Source organism: Gambusia affinis, linkage group LG21 (genome assembly GCF_019740435.1).
Source record: "Gambusia affinis linkage group LG21, SWU_Gaff_1.0, whole genome shotgun sequence".
Taxonomy (NCBI): domain Eukaryota; kingdom Metazoa; phylum Chordata; class Actinopteri; order Cyprinodontiformes; family Poeciliidae; genus Gambusia; species Gambusia affinis.
Genome location: NC_057888.1, coordinates 1,813,513 through 1,827,500, shown reverse-complemented (window position 1 = coordinate 1,827,500; position 13,988 = coordinate 1,813,513). Strand labels below are relative to the sequence as shown.

The 13,988-nt window shown below is 35.5% G+C and overlaps 1 protein-coding gene across 1 annotated transcript in view; it reads left to right on the top strand.

Annotated features, from left to right (window-relative positions):
• Positions 1-12,499, top strand: part of LOC122824651 — a 42,090-nt gene extending 29,591 nt beyond the window's left edge. The window contains exons 11-13 of the mRNA XM_044105512.1: positions 11,080-11,358; positions 11,455-11,551; positions 11,631-12,499. Of these exons, the coding sequence (XP_043961447.1) occupies positions 11,080-11,358; positions 11,455-11,551; positions 11,631-11,709 (455 nt within the window). The 3' untranslated portion in view covers positions 11,710-12,499. The remainder of the gene's footprint in view (positions 1-11,079; positions 11,359-11,454; positions 11,552-11,630) is intronic.
• The last annotated feature ends 1,489 nt before the right edge of the window (positions 12,500-13,988 follow it).

Below are 13,988 nucleotides of genomic sequence, written 5' to 3'. Positions count from 1 at the left end.
CCCCCTGCTGGGCAGAAGATGAAACTATAAAATCATCACATTTAGGAAAAAAAACAATATCTACAAATAAGAGAAATAACTAAAGAATATGAAGATCTAATCATTTTTGTTAAAGTACATCAAAGCTCATAAATCAGATATTTATGTAATAAAATTCATTTTCTACAGAAATAAACATTTTACTGATAAAGTTCTGAGAAAGTTTAGCTGGTAGAATATAAAGAATATGTTTAGCTGCGCCCCCTGCTGGGCAGGAGATGAAATCATCATAAAAATAAAAACAGAAATGTCTCTAAATATAAGAATCACCTGAAGAACATGAAGAGCTGATCATTTTGTGAAACTACATCAAAGCTCATGAATCATCTTGACGGGTAAAATGTGAGAACAGCATTAAAACTAAACCACTCTCTGAATGTGAATGAAAGGGTTAAAGCTGCAGAGCTTCACTTTCCTCCAGTTTCTTCTTGTAGAACATTATGAATCCAGCTGCTGCTGCTGCAATCACAACACAAACCACCGTCCATCTGATGAGTTCAGAAACCACCAGATTCTCTGGAACCAAACAAGTTCAGGAGTTTAACTTAAAGACTCATTTGTAGTTTACAATATTAGATTTTTGCCATCTAATTAACCTGAACTATTATGCATGTTGATTTTGAAAAACATTAGAATATGAGCTTTTTTCTCAAATCTTTAGTGTTAAGATCGTGTAAGATTTTCTTGTATCAATGAAAACTCAACATCATGTTTTGCCAGTTAGCTCAGCTGCTCAGAGCGACGTGCTAATAACACCAAAGTGTCAGATCTATAACCTGACATTTTCACTGGACAAAAATAAAAACACAGGGAGACGGTTAAATATTTTACAACTGAACAGAGAACTCTGCACAGGGACAACTCCTCATCTCTGTCTCCAGACCAGTTCTAACATGCTGCTTTGCAATTACATATTTATCACATTGAGGTGTAGTTTAAGTTACAAATCATTTGCATAGACAGAGTGGCAAACAGAAAACACAGCTGTCAACACAGTCAGTCACAATCAGTACTTAAACAATGGTGTCATCCTGCATTTCCAGCTCCAGAGATTCTCTGGGTCACAAACTTCAGTTCTTGTGTGCCTGTAGATCAGGGGTGGCCAACCCTGGTCCTCGAGAGCCGCTGTCCTGCAACTCTTAGAGTCTCCCTGATCCAACACACCTGAATCCAAGAGCTGAATCACCTCCCAAGTTCAGTCAGGTTCTCCAGAGTCCTGCTAATGACCTCATTATTTGACTCAGGTGTGTTGAAGTAGAGCTACATCTAAAAGTTGCAGGACACAGGCTCTCGAGGACCAGGGTTGGCCACCGCTGCTGTAGGTCATAAAACTTTGACCCTTAGTCTTTGATGTACTTTCCTGTTAGGTGTCAACTCTAATCTCCAGGCCATCTGCTCCCCAACTCTGCACACTTTCTGTTGCTAACATCACTTAAAAGCACACACACTCTCTAAGAGCAGACATAATTTCTTACAGTCCTGAGTATTTATATTTGTAATTAACATAAAAACCTATCACAAGGTCATGGGTTCAATCCCCATACTGTCCTATCGAAATCTGATGTCTTCAGAAAATCAACTGTTCGAAAGAGCAGAAGGCTTTAAATTAATCTATTATGCATGTTGATTTTTAAAAACAGTAAAATAAAAGCACTTTTCCCAAAAATGTTGCAGCAGTTATTGTCAACATTTATGTCAAATATTTTACTTTTCCTCAGTTGTGATTGAAACTGATCTCAGTTAAATAAAACAAGTTGCTTTGAAATGAAATGATGAAATGATCATCTAAAGTTAAATGTGTAAAGATGTTTCTTCTGTTTCACTGTGCAGATTCAGGACAATAAAACCTCAGTCACTTTACAGGTTTTCCTTCAGGTTTGAACTTGTTGCAGTGATTCATGTTGATTCATGTTGATTCTACAGAGTGCAGCTCTAATCAGCTCTGTGCATCTGAGGAAATATTTCATTCCTGAGGATTTGCTCCAACACATCTTGCTTTTCATTTTACCTTAGTTCTCTTGATAATGTTGGTTCAGTTCTCCTCAGGCTGCTGCTCAGTCCGATAACATGATGATAAAAACAATGAGGTTTCTGAGTTTGCTGGTTTTCATGAGTTTCTGGAAAATAGGTGAGTTTTTGTAATGTTTTTTTTCTCTTTTTCTCTGTTTTATTCTTTTTTTATTAGTACTTTTTTAATAGTTTGACAGGATGAGATGTTGAAACAATTTTATTGTTTTGTTATGCAGTAAATTTAAACCTCATATCATGAAAACAGAACAGATTTACAGAATCAGAGCAGCAGCTTGGTGCCACTTTATAGCAGCAGCTCTGCATCCTGCGCTCTGAATCGGTTTCTGAACATAAAACCAACATTAATACGTTTGGTTTGGTCCAATGTTAAACTGCTGTCTGTATACAATCAATATTTTTCTTCTGTTTAAAGTCAAAGTTCATCAGTTTTCTGTGAACAGTTCAGTTAAATCAGATCACCAGATCTGCTCTGCCTGCTGGTTGGATTCGCTCAATAATTGTGACTTTATTTAGTTTTTCTGAAAGATCAACTTGTTTTTGGATAAACTTGTGGTTGGATTTTATCAAGTTGCACTAGTTGGTGTTATAAGCTGCTGGTAAAAATCTTATTTAGAGGCATTTCACAGTGAAATAATTAAGTTTAGCCAATGATCTGATCTCCAACAACCTTTTGAAAAACTTACCTGTCATGTTGGACTGATAGATTCATTAAACACAAAAGGCAGCAAAGAATCTGAAAGCAAAGAAGCAAAAAGGTTGCACATTTTTGGATTTTTTTAAGTGCTGATGTAGTTCATTTAAATCCAATATCGATTGGATTTTCATTGCATGTGTGCAAATAAAACCCTCTACTGTAGTTAAGAACACATTCGGTTCAGTTTAACACATAAAAAGTCATGGAGCCATCAATTTATTTACAAACGTTCTGTTTCTGTCTGGCTCAAAACTGACAGAAACAGAAGGAGATTGTCATGTTCCGTGTTTTTCTCTGTATTTACTTCTTCTTCTTCTTCTTCTTTTCTATTATGGCGGGTCGCAATCAACTTTAAGGTGCATACCGCCACCTACTGTACACGAGTGTGTAGCAACAGTATTCTACATCAATCATATTCTATTTTTTAATTTTGTGTTTTGAAGAAAAATAAATAACGCTTTTCTTATCATACAAATATCCATTATATTTCCATCATTTCCCAATATTCCTTTCAAACTCCATTCTTGATCTGTCTTTCCAACTATTCTTCTCAATTTCTCCCTTTCACGTTCATATGTTTTACAGTTCAGTAGTATATGTTCTACATTTTCTTTCTCTCCACATTTTTCGCATTTATCATTATTTTTCTTCCCTATTAAATATAAAGTATCATTTAAATATGTGTGCCCTACTCTCAATCTAGTCATTATTATTTCTTCCCTTCTATTTCTCTCCTTAACATTTCTACTAAATATTGACTTCTGTATTTTATATAATTTCCTTCCTTTCTTATCTTCATTCCATCTTTTTTGCCATATTTCCATTTCTTTATTCTTAATAATTGATTTCCCTTCCCCTTTGCCAATAGGTATTTTAATCGTTATTGCCTGATCTAAAGCCCTTTTTGCTAATTTATCTGCCCTTTCATTGCCTTTTACACCTTGATGTGCTGGTACCCAACAGAACCAAACATCAATGCCACCTCTGTATAATCTAAATAAGCTATGTTGAATTTCTAGTACTAGATCTTTCCTATTGTTTCCTTCTCCTTGAATACTTTCTATGACTGCTTTGGAATCTGTGCAAATTACTACTCTGTCTGGACGCACCTCCTCTACCCACTGCAAACTGATGATAACTGCCACCATTTCTGCCGTGAATACAGATAGTTGATCAGATAATCTTTTAGATATGTCAATTTTAAACTCAGATATATAAATTCCTATTCCCACACATCCTTTTGAATTCTTAGAACCATCTGAATATATTTTAGCATAATTATAATATGAGTTTCTTAAGTATATATCGGTTTTACCCTATTTCTTTTAAATTCCAATCGTTTTCATTTTAAGGAGTTTTATGTCTACATTTACTGCCGGAAATATCCATGAAGGGCTAACGTTAATTGGATTAAATTGAGCTATTTCTTTATCTTCTAATTCATATATTTTAATCAATTTGTTTATGATCCATCCAAATCCATTACTATGGAACTTTGAGTATTCCCAACAATATTTTAATATTGTTGAATTTACATTTTCATCTTTTTTACTTTTTATTTTCATCCAGTATGTCAGAGCTAATTTTATTCTTCTTATTTCTAGTGGAATCTCTCCAGTCTCTACTAGAAGGGCATTAATAGGTGTCGTTTTCACTGCTCCTGTACATATACGTAAAGCCCTATTCTGTAAAGTATCTATTTTTTGTAATGTTGTTTTAGCTGCTACTCCATATATAAAACTACCGTAGTCTATTGTTGATCTCATGAGAGCCCTATATATGTTTAATAATGACTGTCTATCTGCACCCCAGTTATTTCCAGCCACAGCCTTTAGTAGATTTATCACTTTCTTACATTTAGTTTCCAGATTCTTTGTATGCGTTTTCCATGTATATGATTGATCCAACCATATTCCCAGATATTTAAATTCTGCTACCCTTTCCAATGGTTGTTCATATAATGTTATTGTACCTATGTCTATGTTTTTCTTATTTGTAAAAATCATATAACAAGATTTACTTGTTGATAATTTAAAACCCCATTCAAAGGACCATTTTTCTACTTTATTAATCGCTTTCTTAATTTTACCTATAACAAATCTTGTATTCTTTCCTCTCATCCATAAAACTCCATCATCAGCATATAATGCAGATTTTATACATTCTTCTGTTTCAGAAAAGATATCATTTATCATAATATTAAATAGTATTGGGCTAATTGCACTACCTTGTGGAATTCCATTTCCAATATTCAATTCTTTTGAGTAATCATTTCCAATCTTAACTTTTATTTTTCTATCCTTCAAAAAATTTGCTATCCAATTAAACATTTTCCCTCCTATTCCCATCTGCTTCATTTTTATAAGTAGTCCTTCTCTCCATAATGAATCATAAGCTTTTTCTATGTCCAAAAATACTACAATCATAATTTCTTTCATTTTTAAAGCTTTCTCTATATCATTACTAATTCTAGTTATTGCGTCCATTGTTGATCTTCCTTTCCTAAATCCGCACTGATTTTCATTGATTAATTTCTTATGATCAAGAATAAATTCTAGTCTATTAATCACTATTTTCTCCATCCATTTACTTAAGTGTGAAGTTAATGCTATTGGTCTGTAATTATTTGGATTTGCAGGATCTTTCCCTGGTTTGTTAAACGGCAGGATTATTGCTCTCTTCCATCTATTTGGTATTAAACCTTCTTTCCATATTTTATTAAACAGTTTTAATATTAATTCTAATGTTACTTCAGGAATCTGTTTAAACATAGCATAGCATAGCTGATCTTCCCCAGGAGCTGAATATCCTGTCCCTTTCAATACTGCTTTAATTTCCTTCATGGTTATATTTATGTCTAATGTTGAATTATATGTTTGACTTTTTCCCAAAATATTTTTATGCTTGCTAATTTTTTGATTCATCTGTTATCTATGAATGTTTGTAAGATGTTCTCCACTATGTACTGCTGCAAATGCTTCCCCCAACAAATCTGCCTTATCTTTATTTAACACTACTACTTCCTGATCTCTGACTAAGGCTGGTATTTTAATACCACTCCTTTTCCCAATCATTTTCCTAAACATTGACCATACATTTTGCAATTTAATTTCAGATCCTATTGAGGAAGTATATTCTCTCCACGTTTTCTTTTTGGCTTCCTTAATAATTTTACGAGCTACTGCTCTTTTCTTTTTATAATTAATAAGAGTTTCAAGTGTTAAATTTTTCTGCAGTATTTTAAATGCCCTGTTACGATCTTTAATCGCTCTAGTACATTCATCATTCCACCAAGGGACTACTTTTTTCTTCCCTTTTATTATTGTTTTTGGTATACTTGAATTTGCAGCATTTAAAATATGTTTTGTTATCTGGCTTGTACACTCTTCTATGTTACCTTTTAATGTAACCAAATGTCTGCTTTCCTCACACTTTACTTTAAATTTTTTCCAATCAGCTTTATTAAAGCACCATCTTGTGATTATGACATCTTCTTGCCTCTTTATATTATCATTAATTATAGTACTTACTGGAAAATGATCACTCCCTATTGTAGATTCCCTGTTGACGTTCCATTCACATGATCCTACAAGACAGTCAGATACTAATGTAATGTCTAGACATGAGGTTGTATTTTTATATACATTAACTCTGGTACCTTTTCCATTGTTAAGACAAACTAGTGACCTTTCATCCATTATTTCTTCTATTATGTTGCCATTTTGATCTGTCTTTTTGCTGCCCCAGAGACTATTATGAGCATTAAAATCACCGCACCATACTTCTCTTCTATGTAATTTCCCAGCCATTTCCTTAAGCTTTTTACAATCGAGATTTTTACATGGATTATAATAGTTTATAATTTTAATATTACCATATTTTCTTACATTAAATATTTCTATAATAATACATTCTAATTCATTATTCATTGGGATTTTCTTATAAGCTATTCCATCTTTAATTAAGGTAGCACATCCTCCTCCATTACAACTTCTATCCTGTCTTTTCATGTTATATCCAGGGATCTTAAAATCTAGATTTGGTTTTAACCATGTTTCTTGTATACATATAATATCAGGGATTATTTCTAATTCATAAATATACTTTTTAAATTCTTGTCCATTGGCTATTAAGCTTCGAGCATTCCATTGAAGTATATATAAAACCATTAAAAAGAACACTTGGATCCTAGTCCTGTGTATTTCCTGTAGTTTCAGTGGCACTTAGAATGGTATGTATTTGATCTGCTTGTATTTCTTTCATATCTAAAAATCTTCCAGCTGCTGTTACTATTGCCTTTATTTTATCACTTTTCTTCTTCATTTGCACTGTTACATTAACAATATGGCATATAAATGCTACGAAGTTTTCTTTTTTCACCACCATCGTATCTTCATCCACTCTACATTTATGCAAGCATGCATTTTGGATATTTGGATTTGGAGCCAGTATTTGTCTCTGCCCGTTCTGCACTTGATTTATATTCCAAGCTGAGTTTCTTTGACCTGTTTCTCCCATTCCTCTATTACTGTCTTTCTTTACTCTTTTTAAGGCTTCAGCATATGAAATTCTTTCTGTAATTTTAACTCTTTGAGCTTCCCTAGCTTCCTTTTGTATTTGACATCCACCATAAGCTGCACTATGTTCTCCTCCACAATTACAACATTTGATTTTTGCATCTTTCTCACATTTTCCATATTCATGTGGACCTCCACATCTTGCACACCTGATTTTTCCTTTGCATTCCTTTGCAGTGTGTCCCATTCTTTGACACTTGAAACAGCGGAGGGGTTAGGATACTCTCTAACTCTATAGTTCATGTAACCCAGCTGGATATTTCCAGGCATACTATTTTCAAACTGTAAAATTACTGCCATAGTATCTTTAAGTTCCCCGTCTCTTTTACTTTTAATCCTAGTGGCATCAGTTATTTTCCCTCCTTTGATTTCTGCTTTCACATCTTCCATTGTCATTTCCAGCGGAACTCCTGAAATCACTCCTCTTAGCCTCGCTAACAATCCTGGTATATGAGTTCTAACTCTTTCCCCCATTAGGTTTTTCATTTTCATGATCTTTTGTTGCTGTGATTCGCTGTTAGCATGTATCAGCACTCTTCTGTTGTTCATGATTCTAGCCATTTTTATTTTTCCTATTTCTGCCTCTATTGCTTTAGTCAGTTTTATGGGATGTATAGCTCCCCCCTCTTGCTTGAATTCTACCACGACTTTATATTCTGCTTCTAAATTAGCTTGACTCTGTTCATCTGAATTCGCCCTGTCATTTGTTTTTGTTCTTTTGCTAATGTCTGCTATTGTCTCACTTTCTTCTGACCAACTTCTTGCTCTTTCTTGTCTTTTCTTAATTGTTCTTTTCATTCGTGATGATCTAGAAATCATCCACTCCATCTCATTCCCACTATTTCCTCCTGATGTAGAAGCCATGTAGCTACAGTCAATGTACAGTTTATGCTAACCGCCAAAATTCAAATCCTACCGCCTTGTTTGTTCCGTTCACTCTCCAACCTCTCCCTCCGAGACGCCTGGAGCCTTCTCTGTATTTAGTTCGAGTTTTCTGTGTTTCTACGTCTCTGTGTTGTCCTGTCTCCCTTTGATTATTTCCCAGGTGTGTCTCGTCCCCTGATTACCTCATGTGTATTAGATCTATAACTCTAGATCTATAACTCTAGATCTATAACTCTAGATCTATAACTCTAGATCTATAACTCTAGATTGTTCCTCTTTGGGTCCAAAAATAATAACTTCAGTTTTGTTTTTGTTCAGCTGGAGGAAGTTTTGTCTCATCCACACATTTATCTGTTTTAAGCATCTGCTCAGTGATTGGATGGGGTCAAAGGTCACCTGGTGACATCATAATGTAGAGCTGTGTGTCATCTGCATAGTTATGGTAGCTGATATTATTTCCTGTAATAACCTGAGCCAGTGGGAGCATATAGATATTGAATAAGAGGGGTCCTAGGATTGAACCTTGGGGTACCCCACATGTGACCTTTGACCTCTTTGATGAGAAGTTTCCAATTGAAACAAAGAAATCCCTGTTCTTTATGTAAGATTAAAACCAGTTAAGCACTGGACCGGAGAGTCCGACCAACTCTCCAGTCGATTCAGTAATATGTCATGGTCAACACTGAGGTCCAACAGAACCAGAACCAGCACTGTGGTTCTCCCACAGTCTGTATTTATATGGATGTCATTGAACACTTTGACTAGGCCAGTCTCTGTGCTGTGGTGAGACCGGAAACCAGATGGGAAGGAGTCAAAGCAGTTGGTTATTGTTAGGAAGCTGTTTAACTGTTTATACACAACTTTTTCAATAACTTTGCTGATGAATGGGAGGTCAGAGGTCAGAGGTCGGCCTGTAATTCTGCAGTAGTGATTTGTCTAGATTGTTCTTTTTTATCAGTGGTTTGATTCCTGCTGTTTTCAAAGCCTGGGGGAAACACCTGATGAGAAACGATGAATTTACTATTTGGATCAGATCAGTAGCAACAGGCAGAACTTTCTTAAAGAAATGTTCTAGAGTTATAGATCTAGAACATCCAGACAGCAGGAAGGACTTTCTTAAAGATTCACTGGGACACTCTTTTAGTTTGTAGTAAACAAAAAATGTGATCATTCAGTAGATTTGGAGGAAAACCAGAGAATATAAGACAGTATTTATTTTATTTGAAACAAGGAGATGAAAAGTGAGGAAAATGTGCTGACATGATTGTAGGCAGCCAAAAGTTTCATCCAGGAAATCATAAATCACTTTCATAATCTCAGGTTAAACTTCTAATGAAGAGAATTAAAGGTGCATTAACACTCACTCTATAAACTAGTAAATGGTTGATAGAGGGAAACGATCACAATAGATCTGCAGAAACAAATAATTAACAACAATAACTGCTGAATAATGGACGTTCCTGAAATACAACTCTGCTCTCTGTAGGAGTTTCTGAGGATTTTATATCCAGCTGTTCATTTTTACTGCATGTGTGCAAATAAAACCCTCTGCTGCAGTTAAGATCACATTACATTCAGTTTAACACATCATAAAAAGTCATGGAGCCAGAACGTCACATAAACAGACATTTTGTCTCCAAATCAGCTTGGAAACAAAATGTTGCAGGGAGTTGATGAGTTTGAACAGGTTTCTGTGACGGCGGAGCTTCAAACAGGACGGTTGAAGAGCAACATGTGAAAGTTTTAAACTGGTGTGAGAACAGAAAAAAAAACTAAGACCGTTTTAGAATCTCAGTGAAATGTTACATTTAATTAATGTGGTTCACTGTAAGGCTGTACAAGCATCTGAAATCATCCATTCCTCTGATCTGACCCTGGATCTGTTCCTCTGCAGATCTACTTACAGATGTAGAGGTTTCCTGTGTCGTCAACCAGAGCTGCATCTTACCCTGCAGCTTCCAGAGCTACAGTGAACCCGTCCTCCACTGGACTCGACTGGAATCCCCAGAGCAGAGAGTTCATTCTTATTATGACAACCAGGACCAGCTGGATCTCCAGAACCAGAACTTCAGAGGCAGAACGTCTCTGTTTCAGGATCAGATCTCCAGAGGAAACGCCTCCCTGCTGCTGAGAGAAGTTCAGCTTCAGGATCAGGGAAGATACAACTGCTACATCAGCACCATTAAAGAATATAATGATTCAATAATCAGACTGAGTGTGGATGGTATGAGCTACTGACGAACATAAAATAAAAACTTGGAGGTTTATACTTTAACTTCTCCAATTATCTTCCCACAGCTCCAGTCTCTGACATCAGGATCCATCAGGATGGAAACAGGATCACCTGCAGCTCAGAGGGGATCTACCCTCCACCTGAACTCACCTGGTCCACTGAGCCTCCATCCAACACGACTCTGCATGAAAGTACCAGGAACAAGGAAACTGAAGATCAACTTTATGACATCAGCAGCTCTCTGACGGTTCCAGACGGTTCTGATCGGACCTACAGCTGCACCATCAGAACCAGGAAGAACCAGAGGAGAACAACATTCAGGAAACTATGTGAGTATTTGATTCAAGGAATATGTTCCTGCTCCTCTGCTTCATGTTGGTAATTTCTTTCTTTTTCACTGGAGAAGACAAAAGTTTGAGTTACAAAATCTGGGATCATTTTTCAGATTTTTTAAAATTTATTATCAGCTGAGCTGGACAGTTTAGACAAACATCATCCTGAACTAAGAGTCGAGATACTTCAGCATATTTTTACTGAAGTGTAAGTTCAAATTAGCTGACCAAGATATTGAGACTTAGTCAGGAAAAGGTAACCAGTTAATACCCATCTCTGGTTTTCAGCATCCGTTACCGTGACGACAGATGAAACAACACTTCCCTGCTTGGGGCTGAACGGTTCAGTGACGACTGTAGTTTGGAGATTCGACCATCAGACGTTCCTGAATCAGACGGGAAGGAACCGGTCCGTGTCAGAGAGCTGGAGGAAACATGTGAAGGATGTTTCAGAGCACGGAGACCTCAGGCTGCAGGAAGTAGATCCTGATCTGGAGGGAAACTACAGCTGTGAGACCAGCAACGAAGACGAAACCATGGTAACCCAGATCGCTGTGAAGAGAGACGGTGAGGAGACAAAGAAAACATTAAATATACACAAATACTGAGGAAACTTTAAAACATCCAGACAGAGTTTAATTCTGATCAGTTTTTTCTTTTCAGGTAAATCATCCTGGATAATTTGGTTGGTGATTGGAATCATTTTTATGATAGTGACGTTTTATTCTCTGCTGTGTTTCTGCTATAAAAGAAGAAAAAGGTAAAAATCCGTCAGTAACAACTTCTGAATGACGACATGTTGCTTTGTACTGATGGTTTCCTCTAAACTCTCATTTCAGGGCTGCTATAATTCAGAAGAAGAAGGAAAATGAATGTGATGTAAGTTTGATTTTATTTCCATATGAAAACAAATCCTGATGTCAGAAAGTGAACCAAGACTTTCCTGTCTGATAAAATGTTATATGATATAAAAAACACAATCAGTGTCCTAATATTTTTCAAATGATCCAGAATGTTTCCAGATGAAAATATTTCCTCCCAAACTGTTTCTCTACGGAAACTAATTTATTTTAACACTCCAATACTTTTCATCCCCACTGAAGAAAATGATAAAAACTTTCATTTCTTTGTGTTAATGTTTAAACATTTTAAAACTAATTTCAACACTTCATTTCTCATGATTTTTTATTTTATTTAACTTTAAATGTTTGTAAATAAATGTAAAGTTGAATATAATCTAATATTTAAGGATGTCATTCATTACAACATTATGACTCCATTAAGACACACAGTGATGAAGAAAACCGTTAAAAATAAATGTGGATTAATGTGAAACTGTTTTCCCTCAATGAAGCCAAATTTATATTTTGAATGTCATTAATTTACTAAATGTAAATAATCAGTTATAGTGAATGTTTGAAGTTTGTAGCTCAATATGGACTGTGATAAAAAAGTAGATAAATAATCCCTTGAAGTAAAATTAGATGAAAATAAAGTGAATCCATTAGAGACATACAGTATGTCTTACTGTCTGAAAATATAATTTGAATGTTTGCAGCACTTCATGTCATAATGTTTTGTTTTCTGCACAGTTTCATGTTTATGATGTCATCTGTTGTTGTTTTGAATAAATTGTTTATCCTGTTTTTGCTGCTGTCTTTATCTCTAAAGTTTCCCTCATTTATTCATCTTTAACACGTCTGATGAATCCTACTGACACGTACAACATCACAAGTTTTATCATTTCATTCTAAACAGAAACACAAACCAACTTCCTGTGTTTTGGTGATCAATGTTTTGCTGTTAGAAAGATGAAAGAGGCTTTTAACATTTTAGTTGCTTTATTTAAAGAACAAAGTATTTATACAATAACAAAAAAATATGTAGAAATATTTCTACAGAAATGAACATCATGGCATTAATAAAGTTCTGAGAAAGTTTATAAATGATGTTTAGCTGCGCCCCCTGCTGGGCAGAAGTTAAACATACAGTAAAATCTTCATTTAGGAAAAAATCTGAAATATATGCAAATGTGAACTAGAACAGTTCAAAAACTTGACTGTCAGGTTAATTGGTCTGTATAATTTATTTTGTGTGTGTGTGTGTGGGTGTGCGTGTGTGTGTGTGTGTGTGTGTGTGAGTATGATTGTTTGTCCTGTCTGTCTCTTTGTTGCCATGCGATGGACTGTGACCTGTCCAGGTGACCCCGCCTCTCACCCGCTGACAGCTGGAGAGGCAGCAGCACTATCTTCTTGACATTCCAGCAATGAAACTCTCATTCTGACTGATCAGCTTCCTGTTTGCTCCTGCTGGTGTTGATTATTTATCTTTAGTGATGAAATCCAACCCTTGGAGGCTGGAGGACTCTTTGCCATCACGCTAATCTTTCAATTAATCAATCATACATATACATATAACACATTTCAGCAACAGTTCAAATTTCTTTCCATCATGAAAACACTGAAGTACACAGAACACAGTAAACTGCTGAATCATGGCAGGATCACACATCATGTACAACGTTCCCAGAGAAACCACAAACAGGTGTGTTTTAAGACTGGGCTTGAAGGAACTCAGTGTTTTAGCTCTGTTAAAGTTTTCTGGAAGTTCTTTTCAGATTTGTTTTACATAGAAGCTGAATGCTGCTTCTACATGTTTGGTTCTGGTTCTTCCAGAGTTTCATGAGAGTTCTGGAAGGTTGATACAACAACAGCAGATCTTTAAGGCGTTCAGTGATTTATAAACCACCATCAGTATTTTAAACTCTCAGTAGAAGGACTTCAGAAATGTTCTTCAGGTGATAGAAGGCCGACTTTGTTAACGTCTTTATGTGACTCTGAAGGTTCAGGTCAGAGTTCAGCCTGATTTCTCCTTTCCAGATATAGTGATTGAAGCTGTGCGTTGACTCTAGTTCTATAACTCTAGTTCTATAACTCCAGATCTATAACTCTAGTTCTATAACTCTAGTTCTATAACTCCAGATCTATAACTCTAGTTCTATAACTCTAGTTCTATAACTCCAGATCTATAACTCTAGTTCTATAACTCTAGTTCTATAACTCCAGATCTATAACTCTAGTTCTATAACTCTAGTTCTATAACTCCAGATCTATAACTCTAGTTCTATAACTCTAGTTCTATAACTCCAGATCTATAACTCTAGTTCTATGACTCTAGTTCTATAACTCCAGATCTAT